The 27,988-nt window shown below is 38.3% G+C and overlaps 1 protein-coding gene across 2 annotated transcripts; it reads left to right on the top strand.

Moving 5' to 3' along the window:
* The first annotated feature begins 360 nt into the window (after window positions 1–360).
* On the top strand, window positions 361–27,205 carry SCYL2 (SCY1 like pseudokinase 2). Of its 2 annotated transcripts, none has more exons than XM_079993418.1 (18): window positions 361–556; window positions 2,859–3,063; window positions 6,468–6,625; window positions 7,213–7,357; window positions 8,739–8,888; window positions 9,555–9,776; window positions 10,458–10,574; window positions 11,139–11,264; window positions 11,657–11,833; window positions 12,695–12,817; window positions 13,569–13,682; window positions 14,746–14,878; window positions 15,307–15,425; window positions 16,969–17,069; window positions 18,571–18,637; window positions 18,735–18,824; window positions 20,775–20,894; window positions 21,852–27,205. In XM_079993418.1, the coding sequence occupies exons 2-18, from the start codon at window positions 2,887–2,889 to the stop codon at window positions 22,473–22,475; spliced, it is 2,763 nt and encodes a 920-aa protein (XP_079849544.1). In that variant the 5' UTR covers window positions 361–556; window positions 2,859–2,886; the 3' UTR covers window positions 22,476–27,205. The 2 variants fall into 2 exon arrangements, with proteins under 2 accessions (XP_079849544.1, XP_079849545.1); XM_079993419.1 differs by lacking the exon at window positions 361–556 and adding an exon at window positions 631–836.
* The last annotated feature ends 783 nt before the right edge of the window (window positions 27,206–27,988 follow it).

Here is a 27,988-nt window from a genome sequence, read left to right as displayed (position 1 = left end):
AATAATTGATCTGCTATCCTGCCCCACTTGCATGGACCACTCCGCTGAGAGAACCAAGTCCGTATATATTCCTCCTCCTCGGCCTTAAACCTGTTACGCCTTTTCCTCTTCTCCCACAACTTCACCGCTTTACTTCGCTGTGAGAGAACGGAAAGGCAACCGCGGAGGCTCGAAAGTATCCCGGTGAGGGGGGGGGGGCAAAAGAAACAAACCCGCCGTACCGCTTTTTCAACGGAGGGCTCGGCCGGCGCTTCGTCGCCCTGACAATCAAACTTGCCGCCCTCGCGGAAACCGCCGTTGGCGGCGCGAGGCGGAGGGGGCGGGGCTTCCTAGGGCTCGACTTCCGGCCTCAGCTCCCGTGCCCTGTTTTCTCTCCCAGTGACAGCAGCGGAGGCGGAAGCGAGAGAGAGAAATAAATATATATATACACTGTGTTCGAACCGGTCAGGTTAGGTTGTGCTGAGGTGGCCGTCATGGCGTAGCAGAGCCGGGGGTCGCGGCACGGTCAACCACGCCCCGCGGTGGGGCAGCGCTTCCCCCCCCCCTTCAGGTTGAGGTGAGAAGCCAGCGGGGCTGTTGCTGCGGCGGGGGGGCCGAGCGTGGCCTTGAGACCGCTGAGAAGGGAAGGGCTTGCTCGCTTCCTTCCTCAGAACCGTAGGGTTGGGCCTGGGCTGCTCACAAAGTGGGGCAAGAGGGCTTGGGGGGGGGGAGCTTCCCTTTTGTGCCGCCGCCCACGAACAGGCAGTTGCCGAGTGGCTGTCAGCCGACTTGGGGAGAGGGAAGGCAAGGGGCCTATCTGCCTGCGGTGTGGCAGGAGCTCTCAAACCCTTTCTCAGGTAAGAGGGAGGGCTGCTTTGCCGCGCTGAGGGGTGGCTGGTCGAGGTATTGAAATTCCCTAATTGCTCTTTAAGGTTTCTGCTCATACTCCACTGCCGCTCTCATTTCAGCAGCAAAGGTTCTTCGTTAAAAGATGAAACCAGTCTTGCTGTGATAAATGCAAAGTATCCCGCACAAATATTGCTGAAGTGTCCAGTAACGGTAGATTTTACCGTGAAAATATATTTGAAGGCTTGTATTGACAGAAGCACACACGAGTGACTTATGTAGAACATTAATTGGAGCTTTTGTGATTCCAAATGGGGCGTGAGAGCATCTGTGCGCATATTATGTGTACCTACCTTGCTTATTACAGGACTGTATGTGACAAAGCCCTTGTGAGGATTGTCAGGTGTCTCTTCTAAGCCACACCTCTTCTTTTAAGGCAACAGCCTTCATTAAGCTACTGCTGTATAGGAAATAATTGTTTTCCGGTGCCTCCTACACTGAGTGTTCAATGTCCATTCTGAAACTTTCTTCTGACAATTCAGTTTAAATATAGTCAGCAAGCCTCGGAGGCATGTTGGCAGCAGTAAGCAGTTAAATGGAAATCTTACCCTTTGAAAACACCACCTGGGGAAAGTTGCTAGTGGCCATAGTCTGAATTCTTTACTAAGAATTCCCATAGGAACCACTAAATTCAGTGCTGTGATGCTTATAATAATGCAGCAATATCATCAGAGTATGTTTTCTTGAATGACTTACTAGTTTAAAATGTAGATCCCGTACTGTGGTAAAACCGTAAATAACATTGAAAACTAAAAAATTTCCTGCTAAAAGTAGGGTGGCATTACAGGCTTATGGGTGATACTATATATTAATAGATAAGTAGCATTCATTAACCTTTTGTAAAGTATGATATTGTGTGTGAGGGAGAAAGACAAAGTGTGCACATGTATACTGGGATATTTCACCATAAATCCTCAACATTTTAAGAAGAAACAAGAAAACAAAAAATTCAGTAAATGATCCATTATAAGCTCTGAATTGCTTATGCAAGTAATGCATGGTTTTTATAAGGAAATCAATTGGAAGAAGAATGTTTTACAGTTTAAATGATATATTGGTACTATTTTATCTGCTTCTTATTGCAAAGCTGACATCCAACAGTTTTATGTGAGTAAGATTCAATTGTGAGGTCAGCCTGCTAAGTGTGACAGAAATTCACTTGTGTAGTGGGGCTTTGCATTTCTCAACTACCCCCTGCAGCTCCCCTGTTCACCCCCAAAAGCTGTACAAGTATACTCTGCTACACAGGTACAATAGGTGATAAGATAAGAGTATTGGATCCAGTGATTTGTTTGTGTTAGGTAATGGATAGAAACTATTTAAGTAGCCTCGGGACACTTCAGCATACTTCTAAATTTGTTAAGCAGACATTTAATGCTCAGCTTAAAAAGTTATATTTGCTGGCCTATCCAACTACAGCAATTAATCTTTTAAATGAACTCATTCTAAACATCCAGATATTTGTCAAATATGATAACTAATTCACACCCTGAACTCTCTTCACTTGTTTTGCAATCAAGGCGATGTTAATTCTAGTGGTTAATTATTTTTTCATAAATTCTGTGGTGGACCAAACTGGCATATTAACTTTGTCTGCCTATTCCTGTGCATGATCTGTTGATTCATCCTTTTTTGGATACAGTTTTTCTTTCACTTGCCCAAACAGCTGATATCTTTAACACCTAAATTATAACAGAAAGTGCTAGCTGTGTTAAAATTTGTTAAATGTAGCAACTTAGTTTTCATCTCTCATCCTGACAGCTTCAAACAGGAATAGAAACTGATTTTCAACTGCTGCTTTTTGCTCTTATTTGTGACAGCATATTTCAGTTGATATAAGTACTGAGATTGAATGCCGGCTAGAAAAACATAGACTTAAATATTTATATCATTTGCTTAATAACATTTAGAGTCTATGTTCTGCTTAGCAAAATTTCCAAAATGGATTCTGAGATTTCTTTTTCTTTTTGTAGGTAAATGTACTAGCATACATTCATAACAATGGAGTCCATGCTAAACAAATTGAAGAGCACAGTTACGAAAGTGACTGCAGATGTCACTAGTGCAGTCATGGGAAATCCAGTTACCAGGGAATTTGATGTTGGACGACATATTGCTAGCGGTGGCAATGGGCTTGCTTGGAAGATTTTTAATGGCACTAAAAAATCAACAAAACAGGTGAGGTTTTAGGAGGGAAATACGTATTGCTTCTAATGTCATTACAGTGATGTTTTAAGGAACAATTGCCTAAGAATACATGGTTTAACAGGTGTAGAAAAAGAAATCACAGGATGTGTAACTTATCATTTATAAGTTGTATAAGTTGTATAGGGTGTTAAAGCAGGAGGAGTACTCTGTTGGGGATGCATTATGCTCCTTCTGAGGTAGTTTGTCCGCCTTTGCTTGCCACTCAGCACATCTCTCACCCATGATTCCTAGAAGCTGTCAGCATGCCAGAAATGTCTTTGACCGGCCAGTTAAACCAAGTGAGGATAGCTGATGGGATTCAAACCCTCGGTGAGTTAGGGACTTCCCCTGCATGCAAAGACAGACTTCATCTGCCTTGTGGGACATTCTTGGGAGAAGAAAGGGCTAAAGAGTAAATCCTACACAAATCTGGAGTGGAGTCCCAGTTGGATGTCGCCAGAAACTCCAGCGGGTGCAGAATGCCGCGGCGAGACTCCTTATGGGGTCTTCGCTGCGGGTTCACATTCATCCTGTACTATACCAGCTGCACTGGCTCCCGGTGGAGTACAGGATCAGGTTTAAGGTGCTGGTTTTAACCTTTAAAGCCCTATACGGCCTAGGACCCTCGTACCTACGGGACCGCCTCTCCTGGTATGCCCCACAGAGAAACCTACGGTCTGCAAATAATAGCATCCTCAGGGTCCCAGGCCTCAGAGAGGTTAGGCTGGCCTCAACTAGGGCCAGGGCCTTCTCGGCTGCGGCTCCAATCTGGTGGAACGCTCTGTCACAAGAGACTAGGGCCCTGCGGGACCTGACATCCTTCCGCAGGGCCTGCAAGACAGAGTTGTTCCACCAGGCCTTTGGTCAGGGCGCAGCCTGACTCCCTCCTCTGGCAACCTGCACAGAATCTTGCTTGATCAGTTGCCATTAATTTGATTTTAATTGATTTTTATAATAAAATATTTTTAGAATGTGTGATTATTTGATTGTTTGATTGTTTGATTGTTGTTAGCCGCCCTGAGCCCGGCTTCGGCTGGGGAGGGCGGGATATAAATAAAATTTATTATTATTATTATTATTATTATTATTATTATTATTATTATTCTATGCCTCTTCCAGCAACTCTTGCAACCAAGCTGTTGCCAAACATATTGCTCTGCTTTCCTTTGGACCACATCAGCGAGGCCAAGAGGGGGGTTCTGTCACCTTGGCAACCCAGGACCTCCAGACACACTGCCCAGGCTTGCACCCTGGGGAGGTCACTTCAGTACTGCTAACACAGTGGCTTCTTGAATTCACCCCAGAGGCACACTCCATTGTCTCTCAAGACAGACAGGTGCCAACAGTGCACCGTACGCACTCATATGGTTTGCACAATGTCCTTGAGGTTAAACAGATCTTGAAAGAATAGCAAAGAATTAAATGTTCTAGTCATAGTTTCTCAGATTGGTCACCTCCAAGTAGCTCTGGCTGTTTGCAAATAGATACATCAAATTCTTTGTAATTTATATTGGGTTTTGTGTGTACCTTTGATTTGTTTCAAACAAATTGCTCCATTTGATTTAGCAGTTATATATTTAACTACAGAACAAAGTAGCTCAATTGTTTTAAGGGACTGAAAGTTCTAGATTTATTCAAATGTCTTTCAGCAACATACCTTTGAAACTTAGTTTCCAGTTCTAGGCACTTAGACCAATATATGTATCTGCACTCTGGTATATCAAGTGTTAAAGTAGATAAATAACTAATATTGTGCATCTTTTCAACAAAGAGCAAAAAATTATTATAATGCCAATTGTAGTGGTAAAATGTCAATAGGAAACTTACTAAGGTGAAACACTATTGGAATAAAAACATAGCAGCTTGGTAAAAGGGTTGCAGTATGCTGAATGCACTTGTTTGGTAAATGAACTGTGCCATAAATGTGGACTGCAAAGGAAAAAATAGTATAAACAACATTAGCAATCTGTGTTTATTTAGCAGTGCAGTTCAATGTGCAGTTTAAAGTCCTATTGTGTTCAGTAGGACTTATTCCCAAGGAAGTGTGTTTTAGAATTGCAACATTTCATGCTTTGGTAAAGTGGGTGTGGTTTTAGTGAGTGGCATTGTGACTGGTGGCTGTTAACAGAGCTTCCAGAGTGCTGTCTGTCCAGTGCTCCTACATTCATTTTTGTTTCTACAACTCTTCTTGAGTAAGCTTAACTGCTGGTTGAACAGAGGATAATGAGCACATTAAACTAGCAGTAGTGAATTGCCCTGCCTACCACTGATGATGAGAAGCAAACCTTAAAATTATATTTTTAATTAAAAAACGAACAAACACTGGTAGCTATGCAATTCTGGTCTGAAGAAAAATATTTTAGAGTACTTTGCAATCTTGTAATAGAGTTGGCTCTGACATGTTTTTTCCATGAGAAATGTTCAATGTGAATGACTCCCTTCTGTCTGCTGTAGTTTTACTATGTGTAACATCCTGATGACACTTTGAGCAAGACCTGGATAATTTTAGGAGTCTTGTGGTGTTCTAATATAGGGTTGCCATATATATATATTTAGGAAAACTTTAAAGTTGTTGAGTTTTTGTTTTGTTTTGTTTTGTTTTTTGAGATGTGACCCAAGTTGTTGAGCTGTTTGTAAAAAAAAAAGGGAACATAATTATTCAGTTGTGTTGCTGAAGATCCAGGATGAATCATTGCTTTGCAGCAGAAATTCCCCCTGGATGTATACATCAGACATATCCAACGTATGGCAAGCCTATCTAATAGAGATGTAGTCTGACATTTATCCGTTTGGACATTATTGCTAATTAATATGTAGGCATTATGGGACTCTAACACAACACCTTCCGTTTTGCTTAATTGTTACTGGAAGAGAATATAATATGCAGGTTGGACAAACTATTGCTCAATAGAATATTGAATTTGTTAGTACAACTTAACATTAAGGAGCAAACTTTCCATGTTAATATGGTTGCTATGTGGGGTAGGGCAGAATTTGGCATTGATGGGCTGCAAAGGAAGGGTGCTTTTTCCTGCCATTTCCCCTCTGCCAACACACAAAATATAGTGCTATTTTTCTAGAAAGAGAGGTGCTGGAACTCACCACCAACACTCCCTAGTTCTTAGAATGGCAATAACACCCACCTGAGAGGTGCCAGAATTGAGTTCCTGTGAGTTCCCCCTGTATTTACACACACACAAACACACCTAACTTCTGAAGTGGCCCACTGTAATAATGTAAAGACAGGATGGAAACACTATTATAGCAGTGGCCAATTTATTTTAAAATTGAAAGACAACAAAAGCTATTTATTATTATTGAAAAGTATTTTATTATTTTGTAGCATTTTAGTTTCTCATATAGTTCACTAATAGTATTTTTTTATTAATTTTTAGGAAGTGGCAGTTTTTGTTTTTGATAAAAAGCTGATAGACAAATATCAGAAATTTGAGAAGGATCAAATCATTGATTCCTTAAAACGAGGAGTTCAGCAGCTAACAAGGCTGCGACATCCTCGGCTGCTGACTGTGCAACATCCATTGGAAGAATCCAGGTAAGTTTATTACTAAAACAATTACAGCTTTGAGTTTCCATACATGCTCAAAAGTTTCTGAAAATTAAATAATCTACACAATCTAATTTCTGGAAACTGTATCCACTTCTCCCAAAAGAAATTGTGTAATTGTCCAATGTGTATCTGTATTCCGAATATATGCCAAGTATTCACATCCTCATTATTATTTTAGTGATTAAGAGATACAACTGATGTGGTTTATTCTGCTTTCCTTTCTGCTGTTTGGCAGAGCAAAACTCACCAAGTTCATGTAGTCCTTATTTGAGTGAAGACCTGTTCTTCACTCTCTCATCGTGATTCCCTGAAGGCCTTGTGAACCTTCCACTGCTCTGGTGCAGTAGAAATTTATATTATGTTGAATGCTGATTTCACTGTCATGGAGTTTCATTTTTCAGGCTGTTAAGAAGCCCAACATCTGGTGCTTTTTCTTGAACATCCTGCACCATCATAATGTCTATTCCCTAACTGTTGCTGTGTCACAAAGTCAAAGTCTACCTATATACCTACTTACCTCTTGTTCTGAAGTATATTTGGGGAGTTTACTAAGGATATTTGTTTCCTTCTAGGGACTGTTTGGCATTTTGTACGGAACCAGTTTGCGCAAGTTTGGCTAACATACTTGGCAGCTGGGACAATCTTCCCTCACCTTTACCATCTGACATCAAAGAATACAAACTTTTTGATGTAGAAATGAAATATGGCTTGCTTCAGGTATGCACATTGGTGACCGGTCTGTAGTGCTGGTAGTCTTACACATGGGTGGGTATAATGCACTCAATATCTAGCCATCAACCTATATAAACCAGGCAATAAATTTACACTATAGCCACCTGCCTTTTCTCACAAAACGCAGAAACATTTTTTCTTCCCTTGTCTGTTTAGAAGGCAGTGTTAAGAAGTCACAGCAACTAATTAGCTGTAGCAGAAAACCTTTATATTTTATTCCTCACACTTTATATGCTCTAGAATAGGAATGGGGAACCTCTAGGCTGCTGGATTCACCTCTCCTACACACCCCATATCATGCCCACTTTCCCACAGTACCATCCTATTTCAGTTATTTATTTAGATATGACTGAGCAGGACCTTTCTACCAGTGCTTTTAGCCTTTTTTCTAGTGGTCACTGTCTCTTGCATAATTTTTGGGTCCTCTGCAGTGCTTGAATCTGTGCACATAGTTATGGAAACATTCAAAAGTCCTCAACAGCTCTCAGCAGCTTCCCCAAGAAATTCAGAGATCCCAGAAATGTGGTTCTCAGTAAAGTACTGAAAACATTGTTGACACTGATAGGAATGTCCTCTGTCTAAAGTAAGAGATCAAGTGTTTAGGATGGGAAGATTAGGAAGAAGGTATGTACAGGGAGAATGTGATTTTCATCCCCATCCCAGCATTGCAATGAGGATTCAAATAACCCTCCAAGTAACCCTAATCTAGGCTGATCTGCCAAGATTAGCTGGCGAGAGGGGTTGAGCAGAAGGTAAAGGGTGTGTGTATTCTGTAGGGGGCAGTGATTTTTGTATGGGTAAGCTGGATATGGGACGGGTGGTGGGGGCTGGTTAAAAAGACCTGCATGTTTCCAGGACCAAACACTGGCATGCAGTCCTCAACAGTGTTCCACTGAGGCCCTCTGACCCTTAGGATGCAAAAAGGTTCTCCACCCCATTCTATAAAAACAAATGGCTGATCCCTTTCTTAACCACGTGAGGAAAATTAAAATGCCAAATGACCATCTTCCAAATCCTGGTGTACGCTGTGGTGTTATCAAGACAAAGGTGGGAATATTTAGATAGCAGCTATGCAAGTTATCCGGGTTTGCTGCAAAACCACTGCTGCCATGGACACAGCTGTGCCTAATGGCTGTTGCTGTGGCAAAGGATTGAAGGGAAAAGTGTGTTGGTCATTGATCTGGACTTGAATCTCCCTACTTTGTTACCCCTTTCTTTTTTACCCCAGCTGCAGCACTTCTAGGACCAGTTCACTTCTGTGGATTATTTGTTGCTCAAAGAGGAAAACAACATATACCATCATATCTAAGCTTATTCCAAATGCTCTAAAACAAACACCCTGACAAGAATATCTTCCTCCTAACAGGTTTCTGAAGGCTTGTCATTTCTACATAGTAGTGTGAAAATGGTCCATGGCAACCTTACTCCTGAAAATATAATTTTGAATAAAAGTGGAGCATGGAAAATTACTGGATTTGACTTCAGCATCTCATCTATAAATCCATCTGAGCAAGAGGTAACAAGGTTTCAATTTGTTTTTCATTATCAGTAAAGGATAACCTGGAAACATTGGGACTCTTAATTAAGCTCTTAATGTTTAGCTACATAACAATACACAAATTTCATAATGTAACCCATTTGCCTGCTGAGTTCAGGATTAAACTTTAGGGATACGACCACAGTCAAGAATTAAGCAGCTTACTCTTCCTAAATTATACAGTCTTTCTTGGAGTAGCATATTGCCCATTAATATATGTGAAGTCATGAGTTGTTATAGTAGAATAATTCCCTCACGCAAAAAAAACAACAACACCATTGAGTGTTTCAATACCAGTTAAGTGCTTTTAATTTATGTTGAAGGTAGGCTACCTAACTGCTAATGGAGGTAATCTTGCTACCTAGCCAAGAGCTAATGTGAAACAGACAAGTATGTTCTGTTTATATTTTCTTAATGTGTTATGGTAAAGACCTCATATACTTAACTTTAAAAATGGATGCACTCAGAGTAAACACAGGATTTACTTACCTTATATAATGGATAATGTCTCTCAGGTATCATGAGTGATTTAGATCTCTTTAGGTCATTATTAATGTAAAAGAAAATCACTCCAGCTACGTTTCTTTAAACTTACACTTTAAATTACGTTTCTGTAAACTTTTTGCTGTTGTTTTTTTTCCCCAGCCAAAGTTCTCTTGTAAAGAATGGGATCCAAACTTACCATCTTTGTGTCTTCCAAATCCTGAGTATTTGGCCCCTGAATACATCCTCTCAGTGAGCTGTGAGACAGCCAGTGACATGTACTCTCTAGGAGCAATTATGTATGCTGTGTTTAATAATGGAAAACCTATTTTTGAGGTCAACAAACAGGATATTTATAAAAGTTTCAGCAGACAGCTGGATCAGGTATTTTATGGCTCTGTTTGTTAAATTCACATTTGAATACATAAGTATTATGAAGAAAAAGTATTAAAGTGTCTACAAGTATTTTGGTTCTATGTTAATGAAAAGAACATTTAACTTTTACTGAAGGAGGTGGCTTGTCTGTCATCATGGAAAGCAATAATGTGGGGTAAATAAAACTCTTGCCTCATGCTTTAGAGCCTGTTATCACCAAGTTTCAGGGTACTGGGTTCACCTGTGTGTGAGAAGACCCTATTAAAGTTTCTTTCATCCTTGCTGATAAGGAACATCACCAAAGTAGAAATATGTGTTTTACTCCCATTTTCATAAGTTTGATTGTGTTGTATTGGGATAAGGACAGCTACAGGACCTGTTCTAGTGTCTCTGAAACCATCTAAAATGGGTGCAGAGGTGGGAATATTTGCCACACTGGGGAAGCTCTTGGTTTGTCTTTCATGAATTGAGCGGGGGTATATTACCCCCAAAATGAACTTAACACATATTTTGTTTATCTAGCAATTAAGTGAACTACCTTCCATGTAGTTCAGGGATTTTTTTAAAAATGTTTTTTTTAAGTAGATTAATGAATTCATGCAACTGAACTACATAATTCCAAGCGCTATTCCAGTCATACTGTATGCAGGGTTTTGTTTTAATGCTAATGCATGTGCTTTATTTATGCAGCTTAGTCGTTTGGGCGCCAATAACCTTCAAGACATTCCAGAAGAAGTCCGTGAGCATGTAAAACTACTGTTAAACGTAGCTCCTGCAGTCAGACCAGATGCTGACCAAATGACTAAGGTAAAAAGAGTACTTAAAACAGCTGTAGAATATAAGAAAAACCTTTTTAAAAGTGCTTTAATAAGCAGCATTTAACTGCTAAATTTTGAAGGGTTTTTAAAAACAACAGTCTGGTTCAAAATTTTCAATTCAGGAGATTAAACCTTCTACTTTATTGCCTCATAACAAGCACTCAGTGATTAACTGGAACTGTTATTTTGCAAAATGTTCTCTTTTTTTAGAGGAGGATGTTTTGCCAAAACTAGAAAATATGTATTTTCTATATATATGAAAAAGAGAAAAATTTCCATTTAGTGTTATTCCCATCTTTGTTATTTAGTTGAGATTTTAGATTTGTTCTCTTTCATATATGCTTTTTCGGGTTTAACTTAATTGTATTGTCTGGAATCATATACCTACCTACTGGGGAGTAAACCCCAGTGAATTCAATGGGGCTTTTTTTCCAAGTAGACATATAAAAAGATTGTGCTGCAAATGTTATTGTGCTTTTGAAAAAGTTTAATATATACCATGCTTATGACCTCAAATATCACTTTCTTTTTTTAAAAAAATCTCTATTTTTAGATACCATTCTTTGATGATGTTGGGGCGATGACACTACAGTACTTCGATTCGTTATTCCAAAGGGATAATCTTCAAAAGTCACAGTTTTTTAAAGGGCTGCCAAAAGTTCTACCAAAATTGCCTAAGGTCAGCAGTCTCAGATTATTTTAATAGACATGTGTACTGACACAGAACTCTGTGTCTTTTGTAGCTGAAGAATGCATTGCCGCTCTATTATAGTATTCTTGGAGTAAGAAGAAATTATTATTTATTTATTTATTTATTTATTTATTTATACCACGCACATCTGGGCGGCTCCCAATCAAGTGTTAAAAACAATACAGCAAAGCAAAGGCCTTAACAGTTCCTCATTTAAATTGGCATTTTATAAAGTGTGCTATAAGGCAAACTGATATATACCAATATTGTTAAATTTTGCAATACTTCTGTTTTACTTGGAATACATAGGAATAGCATGCTTTTTGCAGGTTTCTGAAGAAATTTCATTTCCTTACAAAATAATGTCTGTTTTCTTTCAGCGTGTTATAGTGCAGAGGATTTTGCCTGCCTTGACATCCGAATTTGTGAACCCAGACATGGTACCTTTTGTTCTGCCTAATGTTCTGCTCATTGCAGAGGAATGTTCCAAAGAAGAGTATATAAAGTTAATTCTACCTGATCTCAACCCTGTCTTTAAACAGCAAGAACCAATTCAGGTACATTTCTGTCTTAAACATAATCCTGGTCTCATATGAACCATCTACCCAGTTGTTTAGGGCTATCTTTTGAACACCAGGTTATTAAATCTTGGGGGGAGGCCCTTTTCTCGGTCCCACCACCCTCGCAGACACACTTGGTAGGGATGTGGGAGAGGGCCTTCTCAGTGGCTGCTCCCAGACTAACTCCCTCACTAGAGAAGTTAGACTGGCTCCCTCCTTGTTCTTCTACTGGCAAGTGAAGAACTTCTTTTTCCAACAGGCTTTTGGGAACTGACTGTTTCAAGGGAAGAGCTTGAGTCATACTGTTTTTGTTGTAATTATTTGTATGTTTTTAATATTAATTCTTTTTATGTTTAATTGATTTTTAATCATTATTATTTCCGTGTTTTTAGTTGTTCTTATTTTATCTGTAAGTCACCTTGAATTCCTGTCAGGGAAAAAGGCAGGGAATGATGGTGATGTTGTTGATGTTGATGTTAAGCTTAACAGCCAGTAATATTTCAAAGCAGCCACATATTTCAGTATGTTTATTGGTTAGTTGTATTGGTTAGGTACTAGTTGGGCTTTTAGTGAACTGGTATATACTGTCTGTCAATCTAGAACATTGCACTTTGTATATGTACTTCATTCTCTTGGAAAGTTCAAATGTATGCTATTGGATTACTATCTTTCAAAAAGAGAATAATGTCAGAATGTTCTTATTTTCCATGCTTCCAGGCTAGCAACATGGTGAGTGTGTGCATTTGCTATGTTTACATGAATATTTGATTATATAAGGTGATAGCAAATGTTACCCTGGAAGTGATTAACAAAAAATAAAGCTTTGACACATGTCAATACTGCATTTCTTAAAAACAGATTCTGTTGATATTTCTTCAAAAAATGGACTTGCTGCTAACCAAAACACCTCCCGAAGAAATAAAGAACAGTGTTCTACCAATGGTTTATCGAGCATTAGAAGCACCTTCGATTCAGATTCAGGTCTGGTAATTTCAGTTTTTGTTCACCTTCATTCTAGCTGGAAAATCTAGCTGGAGATTTGCTTACTGAAAGGAACTCCCTCTTCTCACATTTTTATTTGTTTTTCTATTTGTGCTTACTCCACTTGCAGTAACCCCTGAAAATGGTTCCAGGGAGTTGAGAGAAGCTTTAGGAGATAGGTGCGAGGGAACAGCAGGGGGAAGGGAATATAGGCAAAAAATCCCTTCTCTTTCATCAGTGGTGCCAACACTAAATCAGAAGCCCTTTCTGAGAGAAAAGTTAGGAAAGTTAGAAGTGATAAAAGGATTCTCTCTAGTAAACATTCTGGTCATGATTCATGGAACACATGGAAAATTACACTCTCTCTGTGATTGTATAAAGTTCCTAAAACATTTGCAGGCAGCATTCAAGCTTAATCATCTTATTTTGGACATTTTGTTACTGGAGGAATATTTTAATAACATTTATGAGGGAAGTTGTGGCCCTCCAGATGTTGTAGGACTACAACTCCCTTTATCCCCAACTATTGGCTGTGCTTGCTGTGGCAAGAGGGCCAAACATTGTTGTTCATTATTATTAGCGGCTCTGAACTCTTAAGGAAATGGAATTCTAAATTTTGTTTCAAATAAATAAAATGTTATGGTTTATTTAGTTTTAGAGTCAGAGAGAAAGACAGAACTGTGGACTTAGTATTATTTTTTTAAAGCTGCATATTGTTCATATGTACTAATTGTGATACTTCTATTTTCAGGAACTCTGCTTAAACATAATTCCTACGTTTGCCAACCTTATAGACTATCCATCAATGAAAAATTCACTGATACCAAGAATTAAAAATGCCTGTTTACAAACATCATCTCTTGCTGTAAGTTGAAAATTCAGAAGTCTTTAAAACCATATTGAAATTGTTTTGCTGTTAATTTTCTTTTAAAAAAACAAACAAACAAACAAATAATTGAAACAGATATCTAGTGAGATACTTACAGTTCCATATGACTACGTAGTACTTTACATTATGTAATAATCAATTGAAGCCTTATTCCAGATGCCCCATCTTCAGAACTGAGGTGGGGTAGATACTGGAGAGAAGGTTTTATTTCCTAGAGGCATCCAGCATTCCATTCCATCCCTTCCCCATTCATACACCAGCCTTCGCCCAACTTGGTGCCCTTCAGATGTTCTTGAATTCCAACTTCCATCACTCCTGGGCAGCATTGCCCAATGGTCAGGGATTGTACTTTCCAGATTTATATACGTTCTCTGTTTTTGTTGTTCATAGTCATAGTTAAGATTTTGTTAATTTCCAATGTTAGTCTTACTTGGAGTAGGCCCAGTGAAATCATTAAGTTCATTTGGTCTACTCTATGTATGACTACTGTTGGATGTCACCCATAGTTTGGTTGTTTTAGAATATTCAAACAAGTAAGACCATTGGGTTGTGCTTTTTCTCCTATATATTGTGTGTTGGATAGTGTTTTATCTGTTGGCAACCAAAATTGGGTTGAAAGTTGGGATATATTAAATAAAATGTGTTGTGACTTATACTACTGGTTAAGCAATAGTACACAATTGAGTGGGAGAGCTTGGCACATGGATACTGTTACTGGCAGCAGTGTATGTTTACTGTAACATGTAGTTCCCAACCAGCATGCTCCTGTGTGTGTAAAAATAGATAAATCACATTGCCTCCTAAATCCTTTACTTTGGGAAATTAGGTCTATTCAGAAGTCAGTCACATTGAGTACAATGGGCAAATAAGTCTAAACTTATTTGAAGCATTAATTGTTTATATGAAATTAACTCAAAATTCAAATCCTGTGAACATATGGCTATTGAAAAATATTAAAACTCCTGTATTGATATTTTCAAGCATTTTCTCTATTTTTTATAAAAGTTTAGTTTAGAGGGTTTGTTTTTATATTCATTAGGTACGTGTAAATTCCTTAGTCTGTTTGGGAAAGATTTTGGAATACTTGGATAAGTGGTTCGTTCTTGATGATATTCTGCCTTTTTTGCAACAAATTCCTTCCAAGGAACCTGCAGTCCTTATGGGAATTCTAGGTAACATGATATTTTGTTTCTTGTGCTGTCTGTAGTAGTCTCTGTGGTATTAATCTTTGTGGTACTGTTAAATGTACAATACCACAAGGCATTACAAGTCTATAACTTTTAAAAATAATATCCCATATTTTTTGTTTTCTTTTAATTTGGTCAAACGCTGTAAAGACTTGGTTTAACTTCTAAAGTTCACACTAATGCCCACAGTTATAGAAATAATTAATATAGCATCTTTTCGTTTCTCCATTCCCTTGCCCTCGGAAAATGCAGACCGCCTTTTAAGAAAGGTGTAAATTGTAGTTTGTGTGTGATAATTTTTTTTTAAAAAAAATACATTTAACCTAGCATTTGATTCAAAGGAATATATAATGATGTTACTTTGTGAAGGCATGATTATTAGATAAATCATTGTGTTTAATGTTTCATAAAAGGTATCTACAAATGTACGTTTAGTCATAAGAAACTGGGAATTACAAAAGAGCAACTTGCAGGAAAGGTTCTGCCCCATCTGATTCCTCTCAGCATTGAGAACAATCTTAATCTAAATCAGGTAGGATAATATTTTTCTCCTGTGTTTATTTGTAAGTATCCTTGATTTCATTGGGACTTAGAATCATAGAACGGAAGAGTTGGAAGGGACCGCGAGGGTCATTTATTCTAACCTCCTGCAATGCAGGATTTTTTTTGCCCAACGTGGGGCTTGAACCCACCACCCTGAGAGTCTCATGTTTTACCGAAAACTGCAGCTATAGATAAGATTGCAACACTTTTGTAAAATGCTATTCATTTTGTACGCCACTATAAAGCAGAAAACATCCTATTGCTATCCATTGCAGTTCTACATAAATATGGTGAACCATTTCTTCTCACATGTACTTGGATGCTAATTCTACTGCCCAGTTTCTTCCTTCTCTTTCAACAACTCTTATCTTCATTTGCTGATAGAAATGTATTTCCCTCTCTGATCCCAGTACTCAGAACTTCTCCCCTCTCTAGCTAGTGGGTGTTCTAACGTTCAAGGGATCCATATTTACCGTATTTTTCACCCCATAAGACGCACTTTTTCCCCTCCAAAAATGAAGGGGAAATGTGTGTGCGTCCTATGGGGCAAATGCAGGCTTCAGGAAGCTATCCGCAAGCCTTGCAAGCCCGGCGGGAGTTCCCGTGGGCTCGCAAGCCTTGCGTGCAGCAGCCTGCAGCCCGAAGCACGGGGCGCCGCCATCCCGCTGTTCGCCGACCTGGTTTGGAGGCTGGCGCTGGGGAGAAGTGTGCTTCTCCCCAGCGCCAGCCCCACAAGCTCGGGGGACAGCGGGGAGGCGCAGCGCGCCTTCCCGCTGTTCCCCGACCTGGTTTGGATTCCCCGAACTGGTTTTGGGGGGGAAATAAAGGGGAAAAAATTTCCTTTATTTCCCCCCCAACAAACTAGGTGCGTTCTATGGGCCGGAGCACCCTATGGGACGAAAAATACGGTAGTTTCCTGTCTCATATTCAGCTATTAAGATATATGGATCAAATGCATGGACAAGGACAAATATTTATAACTGTTCATTTTATAGGCTGCTTTTTATATCATCTTTGACTTCCCTGCCTTGTTTGTTTCATGTTTTTTACTGGGTTTGTATTCCATTGTTAGCTACTTTGATCTATTTACTTAGAAAAATAAAAGCATATGCCTTTTAAAATATTTTTAAAATTCTGTCTTTTTACCTCAACTTAAATCTGAGGGACACAATAGTTGCTGTGCAACATTTAGCTTTTAAGAATTTAATAAACGAAAACAGATCTAGGAACTAGTTTGAATATTTCTTGTTTGCATACAGTGGTACCTCTGGATGCGAACGCTACCCGCGTTTCCGCATTCACGGGTCATGATTTGCCACTTCTGCGCATGCGCGTGATGTCATTTTGAGCGTCTGCACATGCGCAAGCAACGAAACCAGGAAGTAACACGTTCTGTTACTTCTGGGTCACTGCAGAGCGTAACCTGAAAACGCTCAACCTGAAGCGACTTCAACCCGAGGTATGACTGTATTCTGCTCATGGTGGCACAGCCTTTAAAATAATAATTAAAAATACTTGTATTTCTTTTCTAGTTTAATTCCTTCATTTCAGTCATAAAAGAGATGTTATGTAAATTGGAAGCTGAGCATAAGACCAAACTTGAACAGATCCATGTTATGCAAGAACAGCAAAAGTAAGTGTGCATATTGTTTGTATCTACAGTGAATTAGAGGATAGTTTACAGTCTTCTTTTATAGTTTCCAAACTAACTGGAAAATTTTCACTGTTCATTCAAGATTCAAGTGTCTTTGTTATACCACTCAAGCTTCCTTTTTATATTTTTAGTTCAAATCTGTACAGTGTGGTTTTCCTTATAATAAATGGGTTTTTAACTTGGTATCTGCATTTCTTGCATATCCATCCAGTTCCCAGTATTGGCCAAGACTGGGAATTAACAAATTGGACCAACCTTTCCTTAAATCCCATTTCTGAAGAACCCTTCTTTGGTTGGTTGGTTATTTGTATTCATCTTTCTTCTAGAAGTTCAGAGCACATTTTTAGCTTCACAACAACTCTGTCAGGTAGGTTAGTCACCAATGATTTTCATCAGCAGAACTTGGAACACCAGTTTTCCATGTTCAAGGAATCAATCCACTATGTCTCCCACTAATATAAATATTAATTTTTATGTTGCAGATCAACCATGCTAACCAAATGACCCTTCTATATTGTTTAGAAATGAAATTGCAGTATCTAAGACCAGATAGCAATCTCTTCCTTAGCACAATTGTTTCAGTCCTAGCTCTGCCGATACTATATATATATATATATACTGAGTATACTTTTTATTGGTTTTGTTATTTTGTCACATGAATAAACTATTATTAAAGGGAAACAAAATTGGGAGACAAGTTATTGCTCTTCAGCAGGGATGGAAACCCTCTGGCTAAATGCAGCTCCCAGACCACTCCACACTGGAACATTGTCGAAAAGGGAACACAGATTTCAGGCTGAAAAACACTCCCCACCTACAACATAGATTTTCTTACTAAGGATGACATGAAACCGTAAGACTTCCATGAGTGAAACGGAGAAGGCAGCAATTTTCAGCTCTCATCCTGCCCTGCAACTCCCCAAGTCTGTTCCAGAGGAATGGGAAACACTCTGCAGCAGATTTAGGAGGAGCATGGGAAGCTGCAATGAGAATTGCTTTCTGTCCCATTCATGGAATGAATGACACGTTTGGATACTACTAAATATATTTTTCAGAAGTATGCAATAACATTTTTGGTATTTTCAAGTAAAATAGATATTCTTGAGCAAGGTGCTGTCTATTTAACAGGTGAAGCCTAAGAGGTGAAGATCTTTTTTTAAGGAGATTTTTTATACTATCAAATAGTAGCTAATGTTGCTTATATTTTAATTATCTGATATGCTTTACTTCATGAAGTACATATACAAATTAATATTGGAAATCATTTTGGATTTATGCAAGGTAAGGTAGCTTGCAAATTCTTCACCCATAGGTGAATCAAAGCACATATTCTCTTACACTGAATTAGAAGTTCATTACAACAAATTGTCTACCATTTGTCTTGTTAAAGATGGAACATATAATTTGCATTTTTATGGGGTTGGTTTTATGCTGAAACTATTTGCTAGCACCTTGTTATAATTGTACTTTTGCATTGTAGATCTTTCGATATAACTAATCCAATGAGCCCACCTGAAGAAACAAAAGCCAATAATACAGGCAATCAGGCAAGAAGCTGTCTTTATTGGATCATTCCAGTATTTGCTTAATCAAATTCTTTTTAAAGATAAATGCATCTTCATCCATCTTTTTTAATTTGAACAGATTGACAAGGTGTTTAGCAGCCTAGGAACAGATATCTTAACTAGTGGACCTGATTGTAAAGAGAATGGAATGTTGACAAATAAGAGAAAGGTAACCTTTTATAAATTATTGTGCGAGGTATAAATAAGAAGGAATTTTTCATCAGTATGCTTATCAGGGGTTCTATAGCCTGAGCTATGTATCTTGGTCTACCAAGGCTCCCCAATAAGCCCAATTTAAATGGATCCTGGTTGACCCATGTGCACTCCTTCCTTCTTGGTGTTGCTAATTCAGGGTTTCATGAGTTTAGAATCTAGATTTGTGAGGTCAGGAATAGGAAGTACTCAATTGTTCAACTTTATGCAGAGGGGGCGCTGGAGAGCGAAGGTGTTCCCTGTGTTTTTCTGATAGAAATAATCAGCATTTCTTCATGAGATGATCCTGAGCCTTGTATGAAATAGTGGTACTGATTGTTGCCAAACTGGTTTTTTTTACAGCAAAAGTGTGGAAGCACTTATCAGAATGACCGATCAAATTATTTGTTGAATTTCTTGCATCTTTAAATCAGATTGAAATATTGGCTAGAATTACTTTTAATCTAGATGGGTTAAAAGAAGCCATGGACATCCAGTGAAGCTGATTCAGGACAGATAAAGTATTTCTTCACCCAGCACAGTTAAACCATGAAACTCCCTTCCTCAAGATGCAGTGATGGCCACCAACTTGGATGGCTTTAAAAGAGGATAAGAGAAATACAAGGAGGAGAGGGCTATTAATGGCTGCTAGCCATGATTATTGTGTTCTGCTTCCACAGTTGGAGGCAGCAATCCTGAATCCCAGTTGCTGGAAACCACAGGAAGGGAATGCTTTTGTGCTCATGTTCCGCTTACTGGTTTCCCACGGGCATCTGGTTGGCTGCTGTTAGAACAGGATGCTGGACTAGATAGGCCATTGGCCTGATCGAGCAGATCCTTCTTATGTTCTTAAAATCAGCTCTGGAAGGCTGGATGGGGGAAGCAGTGGGGAGAAGAAAAACCAGAAGTAGCATTGTACAAACAGATTTTCGTTGTGCCTGTGGGTGGGCGTTATTGGAACCAAAAGAGAACTTTGTAGAAAAGGGTTAAGAAACTACTGGCCAAGCAAGTTACCAGAAGGTTTCGTTTTCATTCTGTATATATTTATGACACTCAGCCATCAGCTAGTTTCTCAGCCACCTCTAATATCAGAGCTTGCACCTTAGGAAGATGACCATAACCCAGTGAGTAGCGAACATGCTTTGCACGTCTCAGATTCAATCCCTGATACATTCAGCTAAAAGTATCGGGTGCAAGGTGACGGAAAGAACCTCAGCCTGAGACCCAGGAGAGCGGCTGTTAGTCAGTGTGTAGACAGTACTGAGCTAAAATGGACAGTTTCCTTGTTCATCTTGATCAAGCACCATCCTCAGTTGCAGGCTGAATGAAACAGTACTTTAATCGCTCTGTAAATCTGCAGTTGGAAAATGAAAAGGCCTGGACTGAGAAGATGTGCATTGGGAAGGGAGAAGCCAGAGATATGTTCTTCTCCTGCACAAGCCAGAATAGAGGAAGGTGTGAGGAAACAGAAAGGAAAAACAGTGCAGGTGGAGGGGACTATATCTGGATGCAGTCACGGATTCTGCTATACAGCTGCAAATAAAACATTTTAAGTGTTTTTTAAGTGCAATATACAATGTGACACTAGATGGTGATGGTGAGCCTTATGGAAAAATCAGTATATTTTTTTAATAAAAAAACACTTTAAATAAGCATTTTAAGAACGGTTTTTATATGTGTGTAGATTCTTCCTAAGTCAGTTTATTATTACTATTATTATTATTAAAACTGATACTAAACTCACCTGTTAGGAGGAAATATGTGTGTCTACTGAGGAATTTATTTTTTTGTTCTTGAGAAATGCTTTTGCAAACATAAATAAGCAAGGCTCTTCTCTTTTTGAATAATTTTTAATACTGAAAAGATGTTGGGCCTATTCCAAGTCTCTGAAGTTGATGCCACTCACTAACAATGTATTCTTTTGAAGGGATCGCTTACACTTGAAGAGAAGCAAAAGTTAGCAAAAGAGCAAGAACAAGCACAAAAAATGAAAAACCAACAGCCACTTAAACCTCAGCCTCACACAGTTACTGCCCCAGTCAAACAGGTATGGATTCAGTCTTCATTGTAATCTTTGGTCCTATTGCAGCTAACTAATAAAAATAAGTTTTATCCTGTAAAATTTGCAGTAGTTGCAAATCTCAATTTGCAATTGCATATAAGCATCCAAAGTCATTGCTTTAATAAAGTGATTGGGCTGCAAATGTGTGAATGCAAAAATGTAACCGCATACATTTACTTGTAAACCAGGAGTTGTTAATCTTTTCCAACTTGAGGACTACACTGACACCTTCCAACCTGTTGTATGGGTGCACATGCCAATGGTGGGCATGGCAAAAAAGGGACTTCTCCACCCCACAATAAGCATGCACATGAACACACATCCCATACACAACAGAGTGTGCACATATGTCTCACAAACATGCCAGGGAACATACACCTGGATTGCAGCTTACTCTCTCCAAATGAATAATCTGGTAAGTGGAAGGAGGGAAGTATGTACTCAGTTTCGCTTTTGCTGTTAACTGCTGGTGTCACTCACTCTCTGTCAGCTGGCACTGACCACACTGGCTGCAATGATGCTGAGCAAAGAGATACAATCTCTAGGAAATTATGTAAAGCAGAAGCACCCGTGAATTAAGGAAGCATGAGACAACTTACTGGATACAGTGCTGCTATCACCTGTACTGATTGAGGGCGGGTGTTAGGGCATTTTGGAATCCTCCCCAAGCCCATGGAACTACTGGGCATCACAGCAGCAAACCGAATGGTTAATTTAAAAAAGAAAGAAAGATAAATTTTGGAAAGTGTGAAAAGGTTATTCATGGGTCGTAGGTTAGCATCCCCTGTTGTAAACTCATCTTTGAGTTGCATGTACAATATGGCATTCCAGCCTCCTAAAATGATCTTACTGTGCTGCCATCTGTTTTTCATCCTTAGAGCTGCTGCTTATGTTGAGTGCTATTGCAAAGTATTTTAACCACAGGTACTTTTTTTCCCCCAGACCAAGGACTTGACTGACACTTTGAGAGAAAGCATGGCATCATTGACCAGCCAGCCCATCAACAAACCTAAAGTTCCCTCTTCAAATAGCTTTTCTTCAGTGGGTATTGGAATGGGGTTTCCATCCCCTGTTGAGAGCGCTAAGAGAAATGGACTAAATGCTAATATGGGATTTCAGCCGTCTGGATTTGGGATGGGAATTGGTACTACAAGCCAGAATTACTTCAGTACTGCTAGTGTCACAGGAATGGCCAACATGAATATGATGCCAGCAGCAAACATGGCACCTTATAGTCCTATGAACACTACAGCTGCAATTTCACAACCAGCACAACAAAGCAGACCACCAGATATGTCAGCTTTAGATAGCCTGTTTAGGGCTCAAAAACCTAAAGTTAGTATGAATCAGTTGTCGCAACAAAAAACAAACCCATGGCTTAATCAGTTTGCACCTCCTCAGGGTTCCAACAGTACTGCCTTAGGAACACAGATGAATGCGATGGGACAATCTGGCTTTGGCTTGCAGGGAAATCCTTTCTTTAGTCCTCAAAACTTCACACAACCAACAAACAGCATGACAAGCAGCAGCTCAGCTAGTAATGACTTAAAAGACCTCTTTGGGTAATAGCTCTGATTGTGAACAAGGTAATGTATGGTTAAAAACCTGATTTGAAGAAACATCATCTAGCAAAATGGACAAGAGAAAAGCTATTTCCAGGATGCGACTTAGTAATACACTTTCATTTGCCTATGCATTTAATTTTCTTAGGCACAAAGTGATCTCTCTTGCCCCTAATTTCAAAGTTTTGAGGTCAGGTTGTGTCAATCCAGGTGCCCAGAGTTAGAAAAAAATTAAAACCACATACCTCACAACTTCAGAAATGTGTCTTCTGACCACCATGTTATTTTACAAATAAACATCTTAACCAATAAAAATTAGCAGTAGGTTGTAATTGCTGATAAGCTGTTGGAAGACTTCAAACCCTGGGCTCTTGTTGATCTTGTATTGTCTGAATTTGATATGATACTGAGTTCTAAATACATCTTGGTATAATATAATACCTTATAGTAGGGTGCATACATTAGTCTGGAACTTGCTATAAACATACAAGATTGAACAGGAAGACACTAGATTGCTACTTACAATCTTCCCAGCAGAAAATAAGGTATGTAGGAGTGATATTTTCCCAGTTGAGATGTGTTCCTTATCACTGAAAAATGCTGCTTAGGTAACCATGCTACATAACCTGCCTCCAGTTGATTATGCCAAAATTTCAGTCCCTACCATAGAAGCCGCTATGCTGGCATGGTGATATTAAAGTCAGGTCTTTAAAAAAGTAAGTAAATAATCATGCTTATGTCTACACTGAAAATCTAGGCATTAAAGGAATACAAGTGCAAATTAATCTGTTTTGGATCATCCTAGAAGCAAAGGTGGATGACCTCAGAATTTAGAAGTCACTTTGATCACATTGAAATTTGGCTTGGTAGTAGGAAAAGAGCTTCAATTCGTATTCCAAGTTTCTGGCTATTTCTAAGACAAAAGTAAGAGGTTGCCATCCCTCTGATACATACTTCTTTTGAATTTAAATTTGATCACATTCAAGAGACCTCAGTGAATTGTTTTATTTCAGTTGAATAAATTACAAAGTTGGATGATGCAGCAGTTGACTAAGGCAGGTTGTTTAATATATGCCAAATCATTGTATACTTAATGTTCAGTCTCACTTGAAAGGCTAATATAAAATTTTCTGCAGTCAGATTTGGAGTGAACAACCATTTTGCATCTCCCTTAAAGGATTCTTTCAAATACAAGTTTTCCCCAAAATGGAAGCAACAGTGTATGTGGTTAATTAACAGTTTATGTGGTTAATTAGTTGGGGGATGAACCAGTCTCTACCCTGTCTGCTATTTCTACTGTACATTTAACTCTTTCTTTCCTGGGAATTTTGAGATCTTTCTTACATAGTACTTTGGACTATAGCTGGCTATTTTGAGAAGGAAAGAATTAGTTACCGTTTTTATAGAAAGCCTACATACTTTATTTTTCAAAGCCTTTCACTGATTGAATCATTTTCATTTGCTGCTTAAGAAACCAAAGGGCCTTATGCTGTAAATATGAGCTGTATTTTGTTAAATTATATTTCCAATTTTAAGCTGTAATACTGTTAAATGTATCTTAAGAACTTTGTATTATAGCTGCTGCCTTAGTACTTTTGTTTTGTATCTCTGGGACCAGTGATAAAATTGTGTTGTTGTTTTAAAAAAAGAAAAACACACACAACACTTGTGTTATTTATGTTACATTAATACTCTCACTGAACATGCTCAATTAGCTAAATAACTCTGTGTGTAAATTTATGAATATTAAATGTGTTAGGTTCCTTGTATGGTCTCCAGGTTTCTTAAGACTCAAACTTTACATTTTTGTGTAAAGCTTTTTTTTAAAAAAAGCAGAACAGTACAGAATATGAAGCTTCCCTATAATATGTGGAAAACAAGTTTCTTTAACGACACAAGGCTGGGGATGGTTTCTTTCAGGGGTGGCTAAATCTGGGCTCTCCTGATGTTGCTGGACTCCAACTCCCCATCATGACCCATGATGAAACATTATAAGTTTTGTATTCCAGCCACAGCTCCCTGCCCCAGTTCATTGTAAAAAAAAAAAAAATGTATACCCACATTTGGGATTGGCCTTGCTTGTTAACCTTTTTATTTTTCAGACTTTCAGATTTCATTATTCCATTGAGACTGCTTGAGAGAGAGCAGGGGGAGGGAAATCATTTTGTACTAATACTGTGGGAGACTTTACCTTAAAACCTTTCAGCCTAAGGATCAATGGCAATTTTGTTGGCCACTTTTTTTTTTAATAGTGACAATTATATTTGAGCTAAGGCTGCAAGCAGAAAAAAACATGTAATGAGGAAACACCTTGATACATGACTAAAGTCTCTTACAATATCAACATGTTATGTTTTTGCTTATAGAAGCATAGTGATTACCTTTCATAAGACAACAGAGGAGAAAGACACTTGTTAAATATAACATGTGAATAGTTCTTTCTGTGATTATCAAATAAATCTCTAGTAAAGTTCTTTTCCAAGATAATTTATGTATTCTTGGAGTCAGGAAGGGATTTTTTTCACTGATTTGCTAGCAGAGATGTTTGTTCAACTTCTCCAAATTCCAAATTCCACAAAGCTGCCATTTTCACAGGAAGATGTTGTGAATTTGGAGATAGACTATTCCTTGTAGAGTTCATTTATGAAAATCTCCCTGATCTGTTTTGATGCTTTTATAGCTGGTGACTTTTTCCTTTACCGTGAGCTAAACAAAGGAGCTGCTATGTGCTCAATAGGATGTTTGGATAATGCTAGTGACACCAGCACTCTCACCTTTTCATAATGACGGGAAATCTACACATGATATGTCAACACCTTTAGATCACTTGACAGGTGTCACTAGCAAGAGTGTTATGGTTGAAAAAACATATAGGGTGAAGGAGTATGAAAGACACAATGATTGTAAATGCTTGATGACAAATGCTATTCTTATTTATTGTACTCTTATGAATTGTAATACCTTGAAGTATGATCTTAATTAGTAAAGCAAGCTGTAAATCCTACTTTCAGCTTCTCAGATTCCTTGAAATACAAAAATTATTAAGTAATTTGGAAAGCAGATGCAGCAGATAATAAACCTGCTTATTTATGCCCCGTTTGTATTTAACAGGGATCAAGTCCTGTTTACTCAACATGAGCTGAAATGTAATTTGTTTGAATGGGCCATCAAGTTGGGCAGTTAAGAGGAGCGCCTTTGCTATAGTGTTATTTATACAAATAGAAAGGAAGGGATGTAACTAGAAGTAACCTCCCTCTTTCAAATGGGAGTAGTTCCTAACAAAAGGAAGGTAGGAGTTCATTTAATGAAAAAACACTTAATATATTCAGTTATTTTCATGATATTCCCTTATTAAAATTACTAACACGGGGGTTTCATTTGCACAATGGAACTTCCTCTCCTGTCCCTTCCAGCTTCCTGCACAGTCTCAAAATTGGCTGCAGAGAGTTGGGGACACTCCAGAGCAGATGGTGTGTGTGTGTGTGTCATTGTGTCAGCAGATCCCCAATTAGATATAACCCAATATACACCCATATAAACAGAAGGAATGAAAGTTATAGCTTGACATCAGTTTAGCTGGGTCTGTAAAGCAATATTATGGTAAAAGTCTTAATTCTTGGAAAACACGAATCACTGAAATTCACAGGCAGGCTAATATTTCAGTAGCCTTGCTTTCCCCTCAACTATATTAAGGCTTTTGGCTCTCATAACAGTAAAACATAACAAGTAAGCAATATTGTCGTTTGTCCATTAGAAAATGTTGAGGATTATTTCAGTGTAAACTTGTGGCAATTGATTTGCAGTTTTCCACATGTATGTTTCACATACAAATAATACTTTTCTATCTTTGTACACTATAGTTTCATCGATCTAGCCTAATTGGTATGAGGTGGATATTTCACTCTAAATAAACAACTGCTCTCTCGCTCCTGGTTACATGATGTTTCAAAATTGACTTGTGGATATCTTCTGAAATTTGCCGGGTTTGTGCAGTTCCAGATATATTTTTTAAAAGAACAATTTACCTGGGTCTGCCTTTTTGGCATTGTAATATATACTGACTGTTACAATATATGATTGCAATTTTAATTAACCTGAACTTGGATGCACCAGATTTGTTGTGACAATCTGCATTCAAATAGAAATTGACGGGAAAGCTACGATTACTCCAAGCAGGTTCTGATTTTGAATTTTGGCTTCCAGTCTAAATCTTCAATGGCTCCCTTTGTACAGAAATTTGTAAAAAGAGGTTCTCTTTGAAATACTAAAATTTCAGGCAATTTTAAGTGTTGTATATATCTCTCAAGTTGGAAGTTGTATATTCAAATGGCTTTATATGTATTGAACTCAGGCCTGATTCAAAATATTTAATGTCTGTCTAATTGTACAGTCCTTCCTTAGTTGTGGCAAATTTTATGTTTAGACTGTAAGGCATTCAATTTTGTGTGTGTAAAGTAATGATATTACTCTAGTGTTGCTGTGCTTTGTGATCAGCAGAATGGTTGGAGCATGATACTCTATTTTGGTTTTATTGGACTTTGCTGCTTTTCAAAATAAATCTATTCTTTATATCAACTTTGAAAACTGGTAATACTTAAAATATGTAAAATGTACAGTGATGGTTACAAGAAATTCCTACAACTTTGTACTGTGAATGAATAACTGTGTAGTTTTCAAATCTTGAATGATGTTGCTTTATTGAAATAATAAACTTTTCATATTTTCACCTTTTAAGGTGAGAGTGTAATGCCTTCCAAATGGTTAAAATTCAATGTTTCCCACAGCAATCTAAAGGACTAAAAAATGTACCTAATATTTCATCATTGTGGTGGTGTTTTCGCTGCATATACATTGTTACTGCAGCATTTCTGAGTACCATAAATTTCAGCACTCTTGAAATGATATAGTAATATTTGTATTAAGCTGAAACTACAGCAAAGAATAAGGTACATCATAGGTCCAATGAATTTAGAAAACAAATGAACCAAAAAACACACATCCAATATACATGGAAACTAAATGGAATAAAATGACCATAAGATGTCACTATAGCATAACAAGTGTGAGGTTGTAAAATGGAACATAATAATACCAAAAGTTCTTAAGTCAAATGTAGTTTCATGTCATATTAACAGCCAAACTTCATTTATGTGTAGCATAGGCCACTGAAGAACTTTTGGCCCCCTCCCCCCATTAAAAATGAATCTCAAGTTAAATGGATGAGTAAGCATACTTGGGGTCACAACATCATATTCACTTTCATAGGGGCTTGGTATATATGTTCAGTTTTGTATTATTTAAACTTGCTTCTAAGTAAATATATGTGAGCTGGACAAAAGCAACTTGAAGGAAAGTTTTCAGTGACTTGTGATCCTCATAGACCTATGTATTCATGTGTATAAGGTAAACGTAAAGGGACCCCTGACCATTAGGTCCAGTTGTGATCGACTCTGGGGTTGCGGCGCTCATCTTGCTTTATTGGCTGAGGGAGCCGCCGTACAGCTTCCAGGTCATATG

The sequence above is a fragment of the Podarcis cretensis genome (genome assembly GCF_951804945.1).
Source record: "Podarcis cretensis genome assembly, chromosome: 10".
Taxonomy (NCBI): Eukaryota; Metazoa; Chordata; class Lepidosauria; order Squamata; family Lacertidae; genus Podarcis; species Podarcis cretensis.
This window is presented reverse-complemented; position numbering and strand designations above follow the sequence as displayed.